A 24,545-nucleotide genomic window follows, 5' to 3' on the forward strand; every position below is an offset into this window, starting at 1 on the left:
AAAAAACAAACAAAAAACAAATAAACAAAAAGAAACACATGTGTTGGCTGACACTCATCTGACCACTTAAGATGTCTACACTTGGTTGTTCATAAATTCCTCTTCAGCAGAATAAAGTGCAGTGTTAATAGTGACAGAAATATAGTTAGTAAAGTTTGCTCTTCACAATGGAGTGGGCTAGTGTTCCTGAAACTATTTTTTAAGATGTATTTGGGATTCGAAAATGAGAGTGAATGATTCATTATGGATAATAAGAGCTAGGCTTCTCACTGTTAGGCAAGGGAGGTCCAAACGTTGAAAAGAGGGCAGTTGGATTGTGCGGCGCTGCAAAGAAGTATGCCTATGAGCAAATGGGCTCACAAAAAATGGGTGCGTGTGGATGGACAGATGATGGATGGAGGGATGATGGATGGAAGGATGGATGATAGGAAGGAGAGTAGATAGGTGGGTGGACACATGAATGGTTGAGTGGGTGGCTGGGTGGATGGATAAATATATCACATGCATTTATGTGCACACAGGTGAACACTTAGTACTTTATCAGCATGTGCCTATGGTTTCATAAACACACATCCTTCCCTCCACCTTCACCCTTTTTCCTCATCGATAATTGGGGAATTGTTTTGTGTCAAGAGGGTCTGAAAATGACAGTGGCACAGCAGGCTCAACTAGCTTCTCGATAGGATTTCTAAACACTTTCCTTGGAGGGAAAGCTGAATCTTGGCCTAGCTGAGGAAAGAACGAATTGAGCCTGGGATGGGACCGTGACTGGAAATGAGGGGCTCAAGGAATGATGAGGACAACTGGAAGAGACAAAAGACAGCTCTATGAGCCCCACAGGTCAAAACGGGAGCCATTTGGCTATCGAGAGCAACCAGCAATGGCTGTGGATTAAGACTCACAAACAATAGTTCAAAAAAAAAATCAGAGTGGATCAGATTTAAGAAGAGTAAAAATAAAATCAACAGCTATGGGTTTTAAGGAATAAAGAAATATGAAGAGAGCTGAAGGGGACAAGGAGAGAGGAGAAAGCTTTTCTTGTACAGTAAAACACTCGTTCTAAGTGCCTATGGGTCTGATGCCCTGAGAGGACCAAGGGCAGAAAAGAAGGTTGCCACTATAGGACCCAGCTGGACCAATCATGAAGCATCACCAATGAGGGGTGTGAGCACTATAACAGCCTATGCCCTAGTGTGACAGAGACAAGGCCTGGCTATCAAGACTCCAGGCAGACGTGAGCAAAGCAATGTGTGCAGTGAGTGTATCATGTGACTGGGGTAGAGTCAGGCCTGGGAGATAACCTCTCAGAACAGGGCACCTCTGGCACCTGGAAAGCTTGGCCTGGGTGTAGGGTGGATAACGCTGGGTCAACACTGCAGCTCTCGGTTTCGATAAGTGCACTGTGGTTATGGGAGAGAATGCCCTCGTTCTTAGGAATGACACACGGAAGAAATGGGCAAAGAGACACAATGCCTTCACCCACAGCCACCCACAGCAGTTGTGACACACTGCATGTAAATATTTATGCATATTGACAGTCAGATATATGGGTAGTAGATAATAGATGGGATGGATGGATGGATGGATGGATGGATGGATGGATGGATGGATAGAAAGACATACAGAAAACTGGGTGGGCAGATGGATAGACAAATATACAGATGATGAATGGATAATAACTGGATGGACAGACAGATACATAGTTGGATGGATGGATGGATGGATGGATGGATGGATGGATAGATGGATGGATGGATGGATGGAAATGGGTACATGGGGGAGAATATATGACTGGACAAATAGATGGACAGGCAGATAGAAAACTGGATAGATGGGTGCACGGAGAGGTGGATAGATAAATGGATGGATAAATAAGTAGACAGACAGATAACTGGATAGATGAATGGATGGACAATAGGTATATGAATGAATGTGTGTGTAGGTGGAGAGATGGGAAATGGGTGTGTGGGTGGACAACAGATGAACAGATAACTAGGTAGACAAATAGATGGACAGATGGATGTATGAACAGACAGGTAAACGAATAGACAGGTGGATAGATGGATGGATTGATAGATGAATGGTTGGATGGATAAGAAGAAAACGGAATGATGCAGAGAGAATGAATGTTATCAGTATCCCTGGGAAGGTACAAGCATTCTCTGAATTTTTTCTGCAACTGTCATCTAAATTAGATACAGTATTAAAACGAAATACAACAGAGGCCCTAAGCCTAGAGTATGTTCTGAACAGCTCCTTGGCCTACACTTGAACTTATACTGGTAAGGTGTTTTGGGCTAGTGTCCTTGGCAGCTTCCAGGCAGTGCTGCCCACCAGAGAGCCTGTAATACTGGGGCTTTCAGTCGTCCCTCACCCACGACTCTGGGAGGGGGCAGTGCTCCTGCATAACCCACAGATGGTCTAGAGGTTGACACTCTCAGATAGGGCCCATGTCCTACCCATCTCTTGCTCTTGTCACCTTCCCCTGGTGGTTCCTAAGTTGGGTCCTGGGGGATATACTGGTCAGTGCTAACATATAGACCGCCTGCATTCTGGGGGTCTTCCTACTGAACTTTAGAGGGCCATAGGAACGATGATGTTATAGGTGCAGGTGGTCAGTGCTAACATATAGCCCGCCTGCATTCTGGGGGTCTTCCTAACAGGCCCTGAACTTTAGAGGGCCATAGGAACCATGACATCATAGGTGCGGGTGGAGAGGACTGAGCTAGAGTCCAAACCCCTGACGGCAGGGTCTGGATAAACTCTGGGGAGTTGACATCAAAACTGAGTCAAACGGCAGGTCACATGTTTGGCAAACAGAGTTGATTGCAGGGTTGAAAACATGCCTGAGCCCCGAAAACAAAGTGAGTGGGTGTTTCGTAAACAGCACCCAGGTAAGGTGCTGTCAGTTGAGTCAGCCGGGCCAGCCCAGTCAGATCTAGATAAGAGCCCCTTGTCTGCAGCCCCACCTCTGTGTACAGCTCATCCAACTAGCCCTGGTGGCCCTGCAGCTAAGAGAGCCCAGCCTCACCACTTCACCAAGCCTGTTCCTTCCCCTGGCCCAAAGGAAGCAGAGTCCTTGGCAGGCATTTAAAGCGCCCAGCAAATCTCATGCCCCATTCTCTGCAGCCCAACCTCCTAGAAGGAGGGCAACAGGAGGCACCTTCTGCATTCTTTGCAAAGCTGTTGCAAAGGCAGCTGGGATACCAGCCCCACATAGCTAGGAAGTGAATTCCTCTGGGCACCCAGAGCCCCAGGATCTCAGCCACAGATACCCACGTGTGGGACTCATGCTACTAAGGCATGTGGGGCTTCCATGGTGCCCTCAGGGCCCCTGATCTGCCCACTCCTGCAGGAGTGATGAGCTACATGTCAATCATAACAGGTGAGTCTGGCTCCAGAAGGCTCCACAGAATCAACAGGATGAGGTTCTGGCCACCTGTGTGTTTGCCTGGTGCCAATGCGCTTGCCTAATGGCTATTTCCAAAATTGCCGAGGATAACAAATGACCTAAGAGTGAAACAAAACCCTTTTGTCCATGTGAACCTCAGCAAACATCATGTGCATCTGCTAGGGACCAGCCCACTCTCGGCCTCCCATAGAAGTCTCCAGAATGTAAGGCTCTGCATGCCAGCAGCCTTCACACAGGCACTGTGGGGTCAACAGTCCACTCAGCCCCTGAACAGCGGGCCCTGGGGAAAGAACCTACGGCCGGCACACGACCGTGAGTTTGAAATAAGTCACTCTAGGAATTCAGTCTAGAATTGCAGCCCTGGTGTGACACAGAACAGAAAGAAACTTCATTCCAGAAGAAGGTAGGCTTTGAAAATAGCGATCACTCAGGGGAAGAGAGGGAGATGTTCCCTGAAGGTGGAGAGGCCAAGAGGCAGAAGCTAGAGAGGTTGGGGCCAGCACCCATGCAGGTGGTGCGCTGACTCAGGCTAGGGAGGAGCCGGAGGCGGGACCCTTGCTGAGCAGGCCAGGCAGGAGAGCTAGTTTTAAAGCCACAACTAAGCAGAGGCTGCAGCCATTGGAACCAGAGGCATTATGCTGTGTGCTCTGATTCTCTTGTCTGGTCTCCTGGGGGCCGCCAAGGCCAGCCCCATCTCAGGCCCCCAGGAGTGTGCCAAGGGCTCCGAGGTATGGTGTCAGGATCTGCAGGCAGCTGCGAAGTGCCAGGCTGTGAGGTTCTGCCAGAGTGCTGTCTGGAGCAAGCCCACAGTCAGGACCCTGCCCTGCAGTATATGCCAGGATGTGGCAGCCGCTGCTGGTAACGGGATGAACCCAGATGCTACAGAGTCTGATATTTTGGCATCGTTAATGAAGACCTGTGAGTGGCTTCCGAGCCCGGAATCTTCAGCAAAGTGCAAGATGATGGTGGGCAACCATAGCACAGCTGTTCTGGGCATGCTCAGTGGAACCGTAGAAAGTGCCCTGGCTCCGGCATGTACTGCGCTCACCCTCTGTGAGCCGCTACAGAGGTACCTAGCCACTGCCACCTCAGAGAGCCCACCGACCCAAGAGGATGCAACTGAGGTGATGGCTCCATTCTTGTCCAATGGGGCCCTCAGCTTCCACCCGTCACAGGTGCTTGGGGGTGCTGTATGCCAAGATTGTATCCAGCTGATCTCCCGACTCCAGGGTTCTCTGGAGTCTAACTTGACCTCGGCAGAGGTAGCTGTCCAGGATCAGTGTGAATCCCTGGGGTCTGGCCTGGTTGCACTCTGCAAGAACTACATCCGCCAGCAGTTTGTCCCCGCCAAGCAAATGCTGCAGATTCTCCACCCACAGGAGGTCTGCAGGAAGGGGGGCTTCTGTGAGGAGCAGAGAGAGCCTGCCCACCGGCTGGCTCAAATGGCCGCTGTGAATGGAGTCCCCTCTCTGGAGATGGAACTGCCAAGGAAGAATGAGATGCAGATGCAGTTGGGCCTGACCTGCGATGTGTGCTTGAACGTGATCCAGGAGATGGACAAATGGCTCATGACCAACAGCACAGAAGCCCTCGTCACCCACGCTCTGGAACGAGTATGTTCCATAATGCCAGAATCTCTGGTCCAGCAGTGCATCACCCTGGTGGAGACCTACAGCCCCAGCTTGGTACAGCTTGTGACCAGGGTCACGCCAGAGAAAGTGTGTGAGACCATCCGGCTGTGTAACAACAGAAGGCAGGCCAGGTCCGTTTCCAGGGCTGAGGCAACCACACCAGCCCTGCTGATGGATGAAGAAAACCAGGGCAGCTTCTGCCAAGGATGCAAAAGGATACTGGGCGTATCTTCCCAGAATCTGGATCGCAAGAGCACCAAGCGGGACATCCTGAACGCCTTCAAAGGTGGTTGCCGCATCCTGCCACTGCCCTACGTGCTGCAGTGCAACCGCTTCGTAGCGGAATATGAACCTGTGCTCATAGAGAGCCTCAGGTTTATGATGGACCCCACGGACCTCTGCAAGAAGATGGGGGCCTGCCACAGCCCCAAGGTCCCACTTCTAGGCACGGATCAGTGTGTCATGGGCCCCAGCTTTTGGTGCAAGAGTCCAGAGGCTGCTGAGATGTGCAACGCCGTGGAACACTGCCAGCGTCTTGTGTGGAAAAAGCCAGATTCCGAAGTCAAAGAGCAGCCATGACTGCGGCCATAGAACCCAAAGCCTGCCAGGGCTGATTCCTCCTGCAGGCTTCAACCTCCCAAGGGGACCCTATGAGGTGGGTGCTACCCCACCCCCATGTCATAGATGAAAAACTGAAGTTCTCGGGAAGGAGCCAGGGGTGAGTGGAGCTGACATTCAAAGCCGTGCTCTCCTGACGCTGGACAGCTTCACCTTTCTGTCTCTGGCCTCATCACTGTCACCCCCGCCATAAAAAGGAAGTCCTTGCCCCTGCCCCTGTAAGCCACCCTCTCCTGCCCTGCTGTGGTGCTGATGGCCTGGGGAAACCTGTCAGAGGCTTCCCGTGTGGGTGAACACCCAGCTATAAGCCAAAGCAGTTGCAGAGGGAAGGGTAGAGGGAACTGCCACTAGTCAGGCAAATGGCTTAGCAATAGGTCGGGGAGGGCATTGGGTATTCTCAGGTTGGGATCTCTGCAGCTGGTTCCCAGTGGGGTAGCTGGAACATGAGTGGCATTTTCTAGGGGAGGGGCCTGGGTTATTGGCTACCACCAATGAGAGGTATTTGGACTTCAGAGCACTCCTGTCCGTGTCTTATCCCACCAAGGGGAATCTGTCCTCTCACTTAGACTCCAGTCATCCTGGTGCTAAGTGGTCTGGGGTGTGCTTAAAATTAGGGGAACAAACCCTGCTGGGCGAGCTCCGGGGAAGACCCAAAGGGTATGGAATGGCTGTGGCATGGGCCACAGCAAGAGCTCCATCCTCGTGAGCAGGCCCTTTATCTGCTGAGCCTCAGTTTTTCTATCTGTAGACTAGAAGGATCGTACCCGCCTCAAGGCAATGTTGAGACAATTCTAGATGTCCTCAAGCTTTTTCCCTTAGAGACCAGCACCCATTGGCCCATCAGGATCAGGAAAGCCTATCTTGGGAATCGATAGGGCCTCCGGGGAATCTGACCAAGCAAGCATTATATAAACTAGAATCTCTCTCCAAATGATGTTTGCTCTTTTTATTCTAATGAAAGAACGTGGTCCTTGGGGCTCCGAAATCCCCTCCTCACCACCTCCCATGGGTGTTTTTTTTTTTTTACAGAGGGAAGCTTCCTTTGGGGGCACCGGTCTGTTTCAGGTACCCACTGCCTTCCTCTCCTGTGTGTAGTCTTCAGTATCTCATGAGTCCCTCATTGACAGCCCCTGAGAGTGATGTTGCCAAGGCCTCAAGCCCAGCACCAGACCTGCATGTAGCTGATGCCCAAACACCTGTGATGTGCACTCGAGTTCCCGTGCATGGTCACCATTGCCTGGGTGGGGATGAGACTACCTTGGCCTGGCTGCCCAGTAATGTGGGTAGATTCCTTCCTAAGGGCCACACCTGGCTTCTTAGGCAACTGAACTGGGCCACCATCCAGGAACATGGGCATTCCTAGCCAGAATTTCTAGAATCCTGTGTGCTGGCACTGTCGTCTGGATGGACCTGGGTCCGCCTGATCAGCCCTGAGCAAGATAAGGGAGTAGGAAGCAGTGAACAAGCTGCCTACTGGGTGGCCATGCACAGTTGTAGCCTTGTGGATCAAGCAATCCCAAAGCACAGCTTGAGGTTGCCATAGTCACCACTCAATGCTCATTCATCTCTCCCCAGGAGCCCTGGGCCAGAGCAGAGTGGAGGCCCCTCCTCTGTCCTGGCAGTGATCCCAAGGGACACTTTCTAACAGTTGTATGTGACATCTCATGGCTTTCTTGACCTGACATTTCCAGAGAGACATCACCAGTCAGATAGGCCTGGCCTGCCAGAGACCAGGAGGTGCTAAGAGCCATGTCCTTTCTTTGTCTCTGGGCCCATTTCACTGCCTCCAGAGTTACAGTTGGGGACAGGCAGGATGGGGGTGGAGGCTCTGCTCATCCCTTCCTTTGACTCTCACAAAACCTCCAGGCCTGGAGCCAGCTGCTTCCTCAGACCACGATCAAATATGTCCCCACATACACATGGCCCACAAAAGCCTGTCTTGGAACACTCCTGGCCAAGAGCCCCACAGGCCCACTGCCGACTGCGGCTGGCAAGGTACATATTTCCTATGCCCGGTCACAGGGACTCCACCTCATCCACACTCCTGAATCTTTACTCTTCCTGCACCTCATGGTGGAAGGCAGAGGGACAAGAGGAGAGAAAGATGAGCCCAATGGGGGTAACAGAAACAGTTTACTCAGACCCACAAATTCACCTAGTGGCTCAGCAGAGGGACAAGGACCAACGGGACAACCTTGCAATCTGCTTGCTTCAGAAGGGACCTCGAGAAGAGCAGCTGTCCTCATCACGCCTGAAAGCGGTACAGATCCTTCCTGTGAGGGTGGGAAGCGGGACATTAAACATGCAGAAACTGGAGTTGGGGACCACAGTGCCCGAATTAAGGTGGAAGCAGAGGCTCTGAAAGGCTGGCCAGGTGCATAGACGTCAGAAACTCCTACCACACAGGCCATGGGGATTCATCAGATGCCACCATCCAGCATAGATCTAGACAGGTAGGGACTCTGTCAGGGTCCATGGCCTCCAAACTCCTGGCAGGATAAGGGTCTGGCAACTGGTTCATTTGCTAAAAACATTCTTCAAAGTGATAGTTCAGTAACAAATGTGGGCCTGATGGAGATGGGCTCCCCCAGGTCACAACCCAGTCCAAGAGGGATGTCCTTGTGAGAACCCTGAACCCCTGCTGACCCCTCCAATGGAGCTGGAATCTCAGGGCTGCCCCTGTGGGGTCTTCGCATGAGTCCGTGCTGAAGGCTCCACAAGGTGAGTCTAAAATCCACTGCTGACCTGAGCAAACATATCTATGGGTTAGGCTGGGCCCCTCCACCAGCTGGAAAGGAAGGGGCATCTCAACACTTACATGCGACTGGTAAGCCTTGCTGCTGCCTACGAGGTTTCCGCCAACCTGGGAGGGACCAGACACCTATGAGATTCTGACCTGGGAGGGTGACTCGCAACTTAAGCTGCTTATTAGGACAGAAGGAACAGTTTCAGAAGACAAGGGAAAGTCACACCACTTCTGAACCAGTTTCTCAGGCTGGCAATCCCTAGGCCACAAGAGAAGAAAGCCCCAAGAAAGGCAGGAAGAGAGAGTGACCATTTTGGTAGGCAGGATTCTTTGGAACTTTGATCCAGTGATAGCATCTCAGGAGGGAAGACACTTAGGACACTGCCCAGGACCACCCAGGCCAGTCCTATGGGACTCTGGAGACTGTGGTCATTTCACAGTGATCAGGATCAGGGGTTTGGGGAACACAGCAAGACTGAAAATCTGCCAGCTGCCAAGCTGGCTGGATGTAGTGCTGGCCTCTGCAGGGATGAAGCAAGCCCAGGGAGGGGCCCGTGTAGCCTGGAATCCAGAAGCCACACCTGAACCTGTACGTCTGGGTTCCCTGGTTGTCTGAGTTGGGCCCACAAGTGGCAGAAGGTTCATGAAGATCAGAGATCTATTCTGCCCCCACACAGGCAGCACCCACACCAGATTCCCCCAAAGCATCTATAGAGACCTCACAGCCTGGATTCCCTCAAACTCAGGTTACAATACTGTTCTCAGCACATGCCAGCTGAGTGACCCTCCGCAGGTAAATGGAACCAGTCACAGTGACAATATGGTGGGAGAACTTACAGGATCTCTAAGGCAGACAGCCTCTCCCGGTGCCCGTGAAGGATGCGACTACGTCCCTTGCCCTGCTGGCTTCTCTTGAGACTCTCCTAGAGAAAGCCATGCCAGCACAGGGCTTCTGTGTGAGCTGTTGTAGGCACCCATGCTGGGGGTTGCATGCCGCAGAGACAGCCACCCCCGCCACCAGGAGTGGTGCAGTCAACACACTGGGAGACTTAAAGCAAGCCACTCGCTCTTTCCTCATGGCCCCTTACTCCCTCAGCACAGAGGACCAGGTACATCCAGGTTCCATATGTAGCTCTGAAATCAGGATTCACATCTAGGAAGGGCCAACAAATGCATGAAGTCAGCAGAGGTCAGAGCACACTTCTGGGGTCAAGGGATTCCCAGGCTGAGGTGAGTGAGTCATAGATAGAGCCCCATAAGCCTTCCTGCCTGGAGACACCCCACTTTTGGGGGCTTACTTTGGGGGGAAGGGAACCAGAGACTCAGAACTAACAGAACGTTCTAAAACCAGGCATCCAGAAACAGCAGACTTGCCACTTTCCAGTCCACCACCTCAGTGTCCAGCCCCAGTCACTCAGCATGGCTGAGGAACACATGAGGGTTCGGGAGGGTGACAAGCCATAAGGCCAGAGCTCTTGGGGAGAGCTGGAAATGTCCCATTTGCTCTGTGAGGCCCACCATGCCCTCTCGGGTCACTACCCACAGATCCAAAAGCTCCTATAAAATTTCAGGACTCCAGATCCCTAAACAGCAGAGAGCCACTGCAGTCACGTGGTGGCGGAGAGAGGATGAAGGTCACACCTCTAACCCATTCTGTACCCAGAGACACGGCTTGACAGCTTGGAGCTGGCCATGGTAGGGGACTGTGCTGACACAGGACAAAACTACACACTGGGCAGGGGGAGTCCTACTCTTTCAGCCCTCTGGCCTTCATACACTCAGAAGACGCTACCGTTTCCAAGACCTGAGACATGAGAAGTCGCAGAAGGCACCACACCCTGAAGGAACTACAGGATGATGCCCAGGCTCCCTGAGTGTTGTCCCAAGTCAGGTGCTGGGTGAGGGTGAGGGCTGGGTCATCCAAACAAAATAGCCCAGGCCGGCATCTTGGGTTGAAGGAAGTAGCCCAATGCTCAGCCTTCCACCAGTATGTGTGTGGGCGGTGGGGGGGGGGTAGGAGGTGGGGCTTTCTACGCCCTTGAGAAGACTGGCTCTATCCCACAGGCTATACTGGACCAGTAGCCCTTGTCAAAGCACAGAGATGGGAGCGATGGGGCCTCGGGGAGGGGCACATGACTGTGACAAAGAAGGTCGCTGCTCACTCAAGCCTGTCACACAAGCCTGTTAACATGCACAGCAGATGAGCCACATACAAAGAAACAATGCCAGCGACGACATTTGGAAAAGAAAATGACATTAAAATAATGTCAAAATAATAGGAAAATTTTAAGCATTGTATGTAAATTTCAGGAGACGGCGAGAAACTCAGTAGAGAGCAAACAAGAGGGGTGACAGGATCTCAGGGGAGAGATGCTTCAGGCAGAGTCTGCAGCAGCTCTGGGGGGCTGGGGGGACGACAGTCTCCTGGAAGCTGCCTTGTCAAGGTTAGAGGGCTCGGAACAGAGCTGAGCTAGAGCACAGATGGGCGTGGAGGGGCAAGGGAGGTGGGGAGCTAGAGTAAGAGAGGACCTGGCTTTGGATGACTAGCCGGGGACAGGAGGTCGAGGATCCCAGGGGTATGTCCAAGGGTTGGGGGGGTATGTCCAAGGGCCACATGGACCTTTGTCAGAGGTCATTTTCAAGCTGGGCAGGATGAAGGGCTCGCCTGTTCTTTGGAATTTGGCTTTAAGGGCAAGATAGGAGGATCACGGGGACCTCGTTATGGGTAGGGCCCGTGTCCAGGTGGGAGTTGCTGGGACCGGACAGGAAGGTTCAAGCTGCAGAACAGAGAGCCACAGGCATGGGCTGATAACAGAGGAAATTGACCCAGCTCCAGCTGTGACGTTTGGTACCCTGCAGAAAAGTGGCTATTGCTGTGTCCCAGGGCAGATGGGCATTTGGAGAACCAGAGGATAAAGACTTCCCAGGTCACAAAGCCAGCCCACAGAGCACCCTGCTTTGCATGTGGGTGAGGTGGTCAGAGAGGAGACACACGTCAGGAAGGACTGGACATGGCAGTTGTTTCCAGAGAGGCAATGGGAACGTGGTGGCAGAGGTTCTGGATCACTTGGGGGCTAGGACAGTGGCTGCCACTTGCTACCCCCAGTGCCCAGTGGAGCACAACCATGGGCCTATCATTTTGGAGGTACCCACCACCAAAGAGATCCACAAGGGTTGGGAACCTGGTCCCTCCGTCCCATCCCTGTAAGGAACAGGTGTTTCTCAAAGAATGATAAAGAATGATATTAGAACCATCTGAAGCCAGGCACTGGCCTATCCATTCTACATCCATTACCTGGACTCCAAACCAAGGCCACACATTCATCTCCATTCCATAGACATGGGCTCAGAGACAGCTAGCAGCTTTCCCAAGGTCATGTACATAGAGCCAGAACTTGAACTCAAATCTCCAATCTGAGAGCCTGGGCTTGGCCTGCCTGGAGGAGATGGAGAAGCTGTGGGTGGACTCCCTGATATAGTAGGGAGATGGTACAGGGTGAGACCGTTCCCTCTGATCACACGAAGCTTACTGCTTTCCACAGGCCTACAGCCAGCAGTCCTGCTGGGGACCTAAGTCGAATTTTAAATCAAATGCCGCACGGTGCAGAAGGCACTGAGTAGCAGAGCCTGCGTGTGTAAGAGAGAACCAGGAGCAGGGCCAGAGAAGACTCCTCCACAGAGGGAAACAAAGCCAAACAGAAGTGATGGCGGCCATCTGCTGGTACAACATTTCAAAGCGCAGGTAGCCCCCTGCCGTCCTCAGGATGGTGGGCGTAGAGACAGCAGGTGGCTCAGTGCCAAGCCTGTGAACTACTTAAGCTTCATGTGGCATCACACATACCACACAGGCCTGGCAGGTGGCAAGTTCTGAATTCCAACACCCTCCCTGGGGTGCCGTTGCTGTGAGTTTAGCTGGTGAGTGGGTTCTAAGCTACAAGGCAAGATTGGAGGAACTAGGAGAGGGTATGGGGTTGAGTCTATGGAGGACCAGAACCACTGTCCGAGGCCACACTTGAACATCTGCCTCCTGTGACACCTGCCTCAGGTCCTCCAGATGTGCTCTGTGCTTTGCCAGGCCTTGCACATCAGGGATCATGGGACCCTGAAGAGGGGCGGACTGTTGCCGTGAAAATAGCAATGGTGGGCACTGAAGAAGGATTCCCAGAGTTCTACAGTCAGTCCATGGAATAACCTTTTCTGCACATGGGTCTCGCTGACCCTAATGTGAACAGTGCCACTATGGCCAGGTTCTATCAGGCCTGGCCAGGTGGTCACAGTAAGTGCGTCCCTAGGTGCACAGTGCATTATGATTTTGATCCTCCCTTGTATTAGAGCAGACATGTGACCGAGCCTGAGGCAAGAGGGCAGGGCTTCCCACGGGCTGTCCTTGTGTTCTGAACTCCTCTGTCTGAAGCAGGCACAGACTAGATACCGAGAACTAGGGAATATGTAGAGCCACAATATGGAAGGAACCTGGGTTCTTGTCATGCTTAGAGGAGAGCTGTCAGAGGACACCAGCTGGTAACTCATCTGGTGGTCTTTACATGAACAAAACACCATTGGAGAAGCCTCTGGTTTGCTGGGGTACAGTTACCTGGACAAGGTGCAGCATGCCATCTCTGAATCTAGCTTCTATTCTGCCCACCTCTATCTCACCCTCCAATGTTTGTGGAGAGCAGTTGAGATGGGAGTACTCCCCTGGGAGAGATCTGTCCCTGCACTCAAAGAACAAGGCCTGAAAGAATTCACATTCCCCAGGAGACCACTCTAGAGGCTAAGAGAGCAGTGGCAGAAGCTCCAATAGAAACTGAGTCAGGCAAGGCCCAGCGGTCCCTGGTTCAGACTTAACACTGGGGCCCCCTATTGTGGGTCTCAGAGCCACCCGAGGCCTTAGCACCTCCACTCCCCAACAATGCTCAGAGTTGACCCAGACACCTTCAGCGTCCATGGCCAGCTGGTCCCTATAGGGGAAGCCTGCTTAGTAGAAAAACCACCCCCTGGATTGAGTCCCAGCTCCCTTCTCTGCACTAGCTCGGGCCCTAGAGCAGTCTCGGCAGCCTAGAAATAACTTTTTACATCCATAGACCTTTGCTCTTCACACTCCAGCCCTGCTGACAACAATGGTTCCAGTTAGCTCCCGCCTGGTGTTAAATCTGTTTGCAACGGTCTCTATCAGGAAGCAAACCTTTGCCCGGATCTCAGGCCTTTTCTTCTTTGTGAGTTACTTTAAGATACACAGAAGGGATGCCGTGCAAGTTCTGAGAGCCTATATCCTTTCACCTTCCTGATCCCTCATCCAGGGCTGAGTGTGAGCCCAGGCTAATCTGATGGAGGAGGAGGGTCACCTCTCTCATCCCAGGCAGCAGCAGCAAGCTCAGTGCTGGAGGCGGCATGGCATTGACACAGAGCCAAGGCATGATGGCTAATATCCATTTTCAACTTCACAGGATCTAGACACGCCAGGAGCCAATTCCACATGTGTCTGTGATGCAGTTTCCACAAAGATTTAACTAAAAAGGGAGACCCACCTTGAATATGGGTAACACCATCCTTTGGACTGGGGTGCCGGGCGTAGTGAAAATGAGAAAGTGAGCTGAGCATCAGCGTTCCTCTCTCCCCCTCTTTCCCTCTCTCCGGTTCCTGACTGTGGATGCAATGTGACCAGTTGCCTTGTCCTCCTGACACAGCTTTTCCACCATAGGGACTGCGTCCTTCCTTAAGTTGCTTTTGTCCAGCATTGATAAAGTCACTAAAGAAGGTGCTTGGGGTCAGAGGCCTCTGTCCTCACGCAGGATTTATAGAAGCACAAATATGACTGCTCTTCACCCTGCCAAGCCTTCCTTCAGCCAGGAGACAGTCATACCAGGAGGGAGGGAGGGCCTGCAGTTCTCTTCTTGTCTAAAGGGCTCTTCAATTTCCCAGTTCCCCAGTAACATCAACAGCAACCTCAACAAACCCGTCACATGCTCACCCATGTCAGAATCCCAGCACACCGACCCCAATGTAGAAGAGAACATCCACTCTCAGGCACTTATTCCAAGCAGACTCCAAGATGCAGGGTGATGCGTGCAGGGCCGGGTGCTATACTCTTTACTTTTACATCTTTGCCTTAGTGAAAATTGACAATGACTCAGATGTCTAAAACCGAGAACTTGGTTAAATAAATAATGCCTTCTTTAGATCAGGGCGTATTATACAGCCATTAAAAATAGCGGCTGTGAAAACAGTCAGCCCATAAGAAGTGTTTAATACATAATTCCTTTGGGATTCAACATTTATAAAACATGTATATATTTGCATCTTTAAAAGCCTGGAGAGAATATTCATCGCAGATATTAATAGCTTTAATCTCATGGGGTGGGACTAACACAGGGATTGCTTTCCCGCCTCATCTATTTTGTAGTTTTCTGAAGTTCTGGGATGATTATGAGTTATATTTAGCAGGAATTTTTTTTTTGGTGGAGAATTTTCTAGAGGGCAATCTGTCAACACCCATCCCAAAGACCTCCTAAATGACCATAGCCTTGTCCAGTGTATGAAGGAGCAGAGAGGCCAGGGGGGTTGAAAGCCAGAGTGACACCTCATGGGTGCTGTTCTGCTCAGCAAAACCCCAGACTCACTTCTGATCTGAGATTCTGAGAAAGCAGAGAACACAGGAAGACCAGATCATAGGAAGCAGTGGACGACAACACGAGGAACGCATATGTGGTGGGTTGTTACCCCCATCCTGGAAGATGTGCAGGAAGCACCCGACCACTCAGAGTGGGATAGGGTTTCTGGGAAAGACGCAGAGGCTACAGGGAGACCCCAACCCAGGCGCAGGCAGTAACAGCTCCAGAGGGAAGGTCTCAAGGTCTGAAGAGGGTTCGGGCTCAACACAGGCCTGAGACTCAGAATACTAAGACCTCCCCACCAGTACTGTCTTCTTTTCTCAAAAGAACATCCAAGATAGTTATTGTCACATAGACCTAAAAGGAGTTGAGGTTCATCTATTTGAGACAATTGCCATTGCAGTAGGCAAGAAGCCAGGGCCCTATGTAGGCAACTCCAGGCAAACACTGCCTGCCAAGGCATGCTTTTGACCTGCAGGCCAGCTTCTGGGAGCTGTTGCAGTACATGGGATAAGCCATACCGTAGAGTGATCATCACTCTAGGGTGGCTGTTTAGGTCCAGCAGAGCTGGGTCAAATATTGAGATTATAGAGGATGAGGAGGGAATGGATGAAAGGCAGGCAGCCTGACAGCCAGGGTGAAGTTCATGGTAAATACTGACCAGTCAGGTCCTACTAAGAGGCTGTACTACAGGCCTGGCCAGAAGAGAATGGCACAATGCTGCCATTACCCTCCAGGGCCAGTGCTGTCCCCAGCGTTTCTCTGTGGTGTAGTTTAAGCTAACTAAAGAACTGGTGGCTGCATAAACTTGACAGATGTTTATAAGAGAGCCATCAGGGAGGGTGAGGAGGAACAGGGATGACCACTACACAGGCAGAAGAGGAGAGAAGACTCCTATCTTCTTCCAGGAAGCCTTTCATGGTGACCACCTTCTCCAGTAGGGTGGCATGGCTAGAGCTTCCCTGCTTCTCATGCCTCTTGTCAGTGAGGACTGTTTCACACTGCCATGGGTGATTTCCTCATCTACAGACTCTATACTTAAGAGCCTTGGGTGCTAACTAAAAGTCTAAATGAATGGCTGAATGATGAATGGGTGTCTGGGTGGATGATGGATGGATTCATGGATAGATGGATAGTTGTATGTATGTAGTATGATGAAAAATGATGACTAGATGAGATTATGATGGGATGGTTAGATGGATGGTGGAGGATGAAGGATGAATTAATGATGAATGGAATAGATAATGGGTGGATGGATGTTGGATGGGTTGGTAGATTTGGGGTGTTGAATAAGTAAGTGGGTAGACGGATAGGTGAAATATGTATATATAGGTAAATGGATGGTTGGATGGATGACAAATAGAAAATGCTGAATAGATTAGATTAATGATGGGTGGATGGGTGGATGGAGAATGGAGGATGAAGGATGAATGAAGGATGAATGGAAAGGATGATGGATATATGGGTGGCAGATGGATTGGTGGGTACTGAAGGATGAATGGGTAAGTGGGTCGATGGACAGGTAGAGTAAGCATATATAAGTAGATGAATGGATATAAGAATGATGAATGGATAATAATAGATTAATGATGGGTAGGTGGGTGGGTGGCAGATTAATGAACAATGGATGAAGTGGATGATGGGAACAGGAAGATGATGATGGAGGGGATAGATGGATATTTGATGATAATGGATGAATGAACAGGTAGCTTAATAGGTAGATGGTGAGTGAGGGAGTGGATAGGAGAGTTGATAGGTAAGAGAGAATAATGAATTGTTACTGTCTTAGTTACTTCCTTGTTCTGCGAGAAAATACCCTTACAAATGAAACTTAATGAAGAAAGGACATATTTTGGCTTACACTTCCAGAGGGATAAAGTCTGTAATGATGGGGAAGACAATGCAGGAAGCAGGGAAGGAATGGTGGCAGAGGCAGGAGGCTGTCTGGTTACACCGAATCCACACACAGAAAGCAGAGAATTAACAGGAAATGGGGACAATTGCTCAAACATGAAAGCCAGTTGGGGGGGACATTGCATAGTCAAACCATGAAAGATGGACGGGTGAGTGAGTGGATGGTTATATGGATGAATGGAGGATGGTGGGTGAACCAACAGTTTGGTGGAAGGGATGCATGAACGATAGACAGCTGAGTCAGCTGCACAAATGGATAGATGGATGGGCGGAGAGCTGTACGGAAGGACAGGTGAAGAAATGGATGGGTGAATGCATGATAAACGGGTGGAGAGATGATAGAGAGGAGAGATGAACGGAAAGAGGGACGAGAAACCAAAGGTAGAGGAAGAGGTTAGATGAAAGAGGGAGGGAAGGAGGGAAAGAAAAAGGGAGGGAGGGAGGGAGGGAAAATAGATAAATAGGTAGATGGCTAGATAAGAGGCTACAGGGGACTGGGGCCACAGAAAGATGTCCTTAAATTTTCACTACTTCTTTGTCACCCAAATATTATCCCTGATTGGTCTGTCCCTAACAGCACAACCCAGTCTGGACATCAACTCAGTATCCTAAGTATTGGAATTATAGGTGGGCACCAGGCCCACAAACTGCTGCTTCAAAACTAATGATTATTTATTGAATAGACTCAAAAGCTTCCAAGTCAGGGCCTCTATTGAGAGCCCTATCTGCCCTGAGGCTCTCTGCATGCACAGGGGCAGATGAGAAGCCATGTGCTGAGGCCACTGAGGGACAGAAGGGATCTCTGACCCCTAAGAAAATTCAAAAACATTATAGATACCTGTTTTAGATATCATCTTTGTGACAACTGCCATCTTTGGGGTAGAAGTCATCTTTGTAATAACTATGGGATATGGGTCTGGATTGAACCACTGGGATCCTTGAATAGGAGGACCCTGGGATCACCAGGAGGGACAGGGACTCAGCAAGGCTCAAAACCAACTTCTGTGTGCATGTACATGCATGCATGCCAAAGCCTGGCACACAGGGTACTAACACAAGCCCAACAGTGAAAGACTGGTGCCCTCCAGACACCACCAAGGACACAGCAGGCTCCTTCAGGGCTCCTCTCTGGAAGCTGTGGCTGCACTTGCTCAGCTTTCCCTGTTGACCAGGACCCATCATCACTCATATGCAGTGCCAGTCCTGGCATCCAGGCCACTGAGAAATACACTGTATACCTTGGGAATCACAGCTGCCTCGTGGGCAGGTCAAACACCCTGCCTCCAGCTCTGTCCACCTCTCCCTTCAGACAAACAAGCCGGAATGTACACTGCATGGCTCTGTCTCCGCAGAGGACTCACCCTTCTTAATAGGGAGGAGTGTTGGGAGCCATTTGTCCAACCATTGGGTCTCAAAGCTCTGATCCCTCCCACTGGGGATTTACAGAGCACGACAACTTAACACAGTCTACGACAAGAGACACTGCGTGTTGCTCAGGGGCAGCATGTGAATTTTGAGAACGAGGTGTGAGGGCGATATTATGGAAAGATAGGATCAAATCTAGTTTTAAATCCAATGATATCCCAATTCAGTGATGTCACAGGGAAATTGACAAGATCCGAAAATCTCAAACCCCAGCTCTTTTGGAACATGAAAGCAAAAGATAGAACAGATTCCCACAGTGTATTCTGGGGAATTCTACCCCAGGATTTAATCAACAGAACAAAGGCACAATATAACAAAGTTTGAGTATTAACATTTATATGTAAAAATTAAATAGAAATGAAAATTAAACAAATTAATGACAGTTAAAAATTTTTAATGAAATGAATTAAAAGTAGAAGATTATGAAATGAAGGAAGGTGGCAAGTTGCCTGAGACCATTGCATGGAACGCAGGATGTGTGCAGAGAGATGCTGAGTCCTTTGCACAGGCTCCACCCTTCCTTTCCCACTCCCATGCTTGCTAATGTGCATAGCCGAATCTCCTGGAACTGCTCCTGCCACGGCAACGCTTGATCCCATGCCCCTCTCTCGCTGCTGCAAGTGACCCTGAGACCTGCCTGAAGCAACCAACACACTGCCGGCCAAGTGCTGGGAAAATGATATCTAAGGTAAGACTGGCACACTGCCAAGAGACACACCACCACAGGCTCACTCTCAGAAGCCTGGTGCGTTGAGACCAAACTAGGGAAAGACAAAACAGTCTTAGGAGAAAGTATCTTTGTGGGCATTGGGAATAGAAAAGCCCCCAGGGCCAGGGACGAGGGTTTAGAGCACATTTAGGAAAATGCATCTTGACATGTGGGGACTTGGAGATGAAGAGGAATGGGTTAGGAAAGAATTAAATTCCTTAACGAAAGCAGAGGGAGACAGCAGTGCCTGTGTAGTTACATCACACAGAGGAGGCCTGCATGTGACCATGAGAAGGCACATGCCACCTCTGGAGGACACTGAGTCACAGTCCGGTGGCCCCTGAGTACATACAGGCAAAGTCTGATGACATCCAAGATATGGAGGAGCTGGCCATTCCACTGGCAAGCTGGTAAGATGAAGAGAGAAGAAATCCAGCCGGCCCTGCACGCTGCCCTGTACCTGCCTGGAGAGGCAGCCCCGGAGCTCACTATGGCTCACAGGCTCGCTGCTGCCCTGACTGGAATAGCAAATGCCCTAGGCATCAACATCACCGTCCCATGATGGAGAATGCACACCTTAGAGAGGATTCACGTGCAACATGGGGAAATTACCAAAACAAAGTTGAGGACATAAATCAAAGGCCCAAAGCAGGAGAATGCCATTCATACCAATTTTTGAAACAAGCCCAGTGGTTGCATGTCTGATTACAGAGAGACACACACATTGTCTTGAGCTGATATAAATTGTGATTTATGAGTTGCTGCATGTGTTTAAAGTTTTGCTTTATAGGTAAGCTATAAAGAAAACCAGAATGGTCCACCCCAGCTCAAGATGGAGATAACTTCCAGGTAGAGAGCAGAGAGGGGGGTGTAGCAGAAGGGCAAAGGGTGGGTTTTATTGGAATCTATTGTTTTCAAAGTGTGGAGAGCAAACAATTGACAGATGTGTAATGGCTGAGCTGGTGGGGTTTCCCTGGGATGAAAATGACACCCTAATTCCACTTCCTACCTGGGGTAGTATGCCAGCTTCCTATCCCTTGACCCCAGGACCACAGGACATCAAAGTAAGTACAATAGAGGCAGGCTGGGAGGAACTGAGAGAGCATTTAAGTGTGCACTAGTCCACCTCTGTCATCGGTCCCCAGGCTGGTGCTTTACTGAATTCTGCACTTTTCTCTATATGTCAAAGATTCCATAATTAAAGAGAAGCCACGAGAAAGGGAATGCACTCCACCCCCAGCAAAAATGACAGATTCCATCCGGAGTGGAAACCTGGATCAGTCCACTCCGAAGCTGCAGAGGCTCTTCCTGGCTGCCCCTTCAGCAGGCGCCAAGGTCAAATGTACCTGTGGGATGGCCCAGGGGTGGCTCTGGTACAGAGCCCTTTGGGTCTTGGAAGCGTGCCCTAATTCAAACTTACCTTGCCCAACAGCCATCCTCAGAGTAGATCCTAGAGGCCATAACCCAGGATGGAGGGCAGGAGTGGGAAGGTGGGCTGTGGTCAGCTTTCTCCTGGCTCAGGATGCTCCCTGCCTCTTTTCCCTGTTTGACAGCATCAGCGACAACTCTGTGCTCTCGGCTTCTCCTAGAGTGACCTCATCATCACTGAGTATTCAAGATCCCGGCAGTGGTTTCCTAAAACCACACTGTCACTGTCACTCTTTCACACATTCGTACATCCACTTATCTGTCTGTCTGTCCATCTACCTATCCATTTGTCAATCCGCCTACCCAGCTATCATTTTATCCAGCTAGCCACATATACATGCACACATACATCTACATACCATCTATCCATCACCTCCCATTCATCAGTTCATCCATCCGTCCACCCATTCATGCACCCAGGCCCAACATACATGCCTAGCCCAGTCACTGTTTGGTTATGGCATCCTGCAGTCAACCATATGGACCTGACAGGTCTCCATGCTCAGCTGACTTGTATTCTAATAGTGGCAGAGGTAATATAAGTAAGAACACAAAACTTCCAATGAGAGAGGTGACAGAATTCCCCTTTGGGGATGGGGGTGCTATACATTGAGTGGCAGGGCAGTTCCTTAGGGGTTGACTGTGAGCGGAACTGAATGGTGATGGAGTCAGGACAGGGACAATTCTAGATGCATGCCAGACAGCAGGCAGCACACACAGTCACTGAGGTGGACAGAGTGTAGCTTGACCAGATTTTACCAGTGAGCAGCTCATCCTCACAGACTCCCGGGTGCTCCAGAAACACCAGCCATGTTGTCCTATGGATGGGCAGCATCAGTCTTTCCTAGAGCTTGTTGGAATGCAGCCTAAGATCCCACCTCGGAGCCTGGCATCCCTATCTGCATTTCATCCAGATCCTGAGTCCTGGACAGGGAAGCAAGATCTGTTTCTGTACACCAGGCACATTCACTGGGGGTAAACAGCGCCCCCAGGTGGCCAATACTGGGTCATTAGGGTCTGAAGGATGTGACTACCACACATAAAGAACATGCATGCAGGGTACTTCAGAGAACCACAGTTGTGTGGGAGGCCATTAGGAAATCTAATGCTTTCAAAGGCTGAGGAAAATCGTGCTGGGAAGGCTGAAAACACAAACCCCAAGCACCATACTGTGCAGGGCCTCCTGAGGGGCTGTCTCCAGAGGGTTCCAGGGAACAGATTTGTCCATAGGGCTGTTCCAGTTTTAGCACTCAGCACCCGGAGTCCTGCGATCTATTCTGTTACAGGAGTCACTCGCCACACTAGCTGCTGTGCCTTGCCTGGGGATGGGGTTCGGTTCTGAAGCATGGACAGGCCTAGCAACACTCTCCCAGAGGGCAGAGTGGGTGACAGCCAGAGTTCTGTCTCTCTTCGCTTCTCCTTCCTTTTGCCTCTCCTTATCTCATGAATCTATGGCTCTGTTATGGAAGGGAGTGCAAATATCAGAGAAGCCCTCCAGAGACCAGAAGCACCCAAGTCCCCACATCCCTGTGGTGGCTCCAACTCTGCTTGCCAACCCTGACATCTTGGCCCCCAGAGCTTTGGGCAGAGGGTTGGGAAGGGCAGGTGTGAGCCTCGAGGTAGGACTGAGTCCATCAGCAGCACCAGCCTGTTTTTCAAGTCCCTGGATCTTGAGTACCCAGCTGGGAGGACAGCAGGGATCTAGCTGTGGATGAGGAGGGACAAAAAGCGTGTGACTGAGGGACAGAGGACAGGGCAAGAGCCAGCAGTCGTTTAGGAAATCCAATATAGATGACATCCCAGAGCTTAGTGATGGACCATGCTCTGGGCTGAATGGTAGCTCCTGCAAAGAGATGCCCATGTCCTGAATCCCATGCATCACTGAGGAGGTGGGGAGTCTTTATAGAGGTGGCTAAGTTAAGATTCTTGAGATTACATCCCGAACCATCTGGCCAGGCGCTAAACCCAGCAGTCAGTGTCTTCAGAAGGAACCCACTACAAGGAGGTCATGTGACAACAGAAGCAAGCAGAAAACTGAAGTAATAGCTCAGTCAGTAAAGCACCTGGCGTGCAAACAGAAGAACCGAGTTCAGTGCCCAGAACCCCATGAAAAAAAGCAAGCATTGAGGTGCACACTTCTAGCCCTAGAGTTGGGAAGTGGAGCTAGGAGGGTTCCTGGCTTGCTTATCAGCTAGCTTAGCCTTCTAGGCCAACTCCAGATCAGTGAGAGATCTGCCTGAAAAACAAAATAGTGAATGGCTCCAGAGGAATGGCATGGAAGGTTGATCTCTGTTTCCACAGGCACATGTGTGGGGGGCATATGCACCTGTGGGCAGTGTGTAGCTTCTTACATATGCACCTTCATAGTGCACAGCCACATACATATGCACCTGTGCAGTGTTTACCTATATACATATGTACGTGTGCAGTGTGTACCTACATACATATGCACCTGCGCAGTATTTACCTACTTATATACGTACCTGCACAGTGTGTACCTACATACATACGCACCTGTTCAGTGTGTACCTACATACATACGCACCTGTTCAGTGTGTACCTACATACATATACACCTGTGCACATATACATCCACATACATATGCACCCACAGTGTGTACCTACATACATATGCACCCACAGTGTGTACCTACATACATATGCACCTGTGCACATATACATCCACTTACATATGCACTCACAGTGTGTACCTACATACATATACACCTGTGCACATATACATCCACATGCATATGCACCTGCACAGTATGTACCTACATACATATGCACCTGTGCACATATACATCCACTTACATATGCACCCACAGTGTGTACCTACATACATATACACCTGTGCACATATACATCCACATGCATATGTACCCACAGTGTGTACCTACATACATATGCACCTGCACTGTGTGTACCTACATAAATATGCACCAGTGCAATATACATCCACATGCATATGCACCTGCACTGTATGTACCCACACGCATATGAACCTGTACAGATGTGCACACACATACATATGAACACATACAGAAGACAGAGGTAAGGACTCAGTGACTCAAGTCACTAGGGCCTGGCAGGGACAGAATGGGTGCCCCCTCCCTAGTTTTCAGAGGAAGAACTGCCCTGTAACATCATGGTTTTAGCCTTTGACCTCCAGGACTATGAAAGTCCATGGCTGCTGTTTTAAGTGTCCCAGTGTGGTCATTTGGTCCAGCAGCACAGTAACCACTGTGCCTTGAGCTTTAAGGATAGACAGAATATACCAACTCTGGCTTGAGAGAGGAGGCTTTGGCCAGGGCCTGTGAGTCCAGGAAAGGAGAAGACAGGTGACTTCAATTCCCTGGTGCTGGTCAGCACATCTTAAGGTGGGAATGTCTCTCTGAACCCATTGTACTGATCAAAGGACCAAAGACTGGCAGAGAATACATACAGAAGATGCTGATGATGGGTCAAGGAAGCCGGGAGGGAGATGCTGCTGACGTGAGGTCCATTAAACACAGAACAATTAAAAATGCATTCAACTTCGATTTTCCAGAGCCATTTCCAGAATGTAAATACCAGCCTGTCATTAAAAATGTATTTATTGTGATTACACAGGAGAATTCTCGGGAGGCTCGGGGTGTGTTCAATAAGTGTGTCTTTAATAACCCCATTTAATATATGCTCCCCAGACACTGGCACCTGAACCATCTATTTCACAGGCCTCAAATGCAGACAGCAGGTAGGCAGCACCCAGGGAAGGAGCCACGGGCATGCTCTCAGCCTCCCGGTGCTCCTTGCCCTGTCCCAGTGTGGGAGCAAGGTAAGAGCAGACAACACTCCAAAGAGAAAATGTAATCAGAATAGCATGGAAACTGCTCCTTGCCGGGAATCAAGAGGATCCTGGGATACTGACAAACTGGCAAAGTTTAGATAAATTGTCAGACTGGTGCTGTGACCACTGAACTCTCCCCAGGTGGGAGCTGGGAGCACTGGACCCTCCCCAGGTGGGAGCTGGGAGCACTGGACTCTCCCCAGGTGGGAGCTGGGAGCACTG

At 50.4% G+C, this 24,545-nt stretch overlaps 2 protein-coding genes across 3 annotated transcripts in view; one reads left to right on the forward strand and one right to left on the reverse strand.

Annotated features, from left to right (window-relative positions):
• Positions 1–24,545, reverse strand: part of Sorcs2 (sortilin related VPS10 domain containing receptor 2) — a 383,758-nt gene that overhangs the window by 193,755 nt on the left and 165,458 nt on the right. The window lies entirely within an intron of this gene.
• On the forward strand, positions 4,048–5,622 carry Psapl1 (prosaposin like 1). Its single transcript, XM_005365936.2, has one exon. It carries the CDS (start codon positions 4,048–4,050, stop codon positions 5,620–5,622), a length of 1,575 nt encoding a protein of 524 aa, XP_005365993.1.

This window comes from Microtus ochrogaster, unplaced genomic scaffold, assembly GCF_000317375.1.
Source record: "Microtus ochrogaster isolate Prairie Vole_2 unplaced genomic scaffold, MicOch1.0 UNK5, whole genome shotgun sequence".
NCBI classification, from domain to species: domain Eukaryota; kingdom Metazoa; phylum Chordata; class Mammalia; order Rodentia; family Cricetidae; genus Microtus; species Microtus ochrogaster.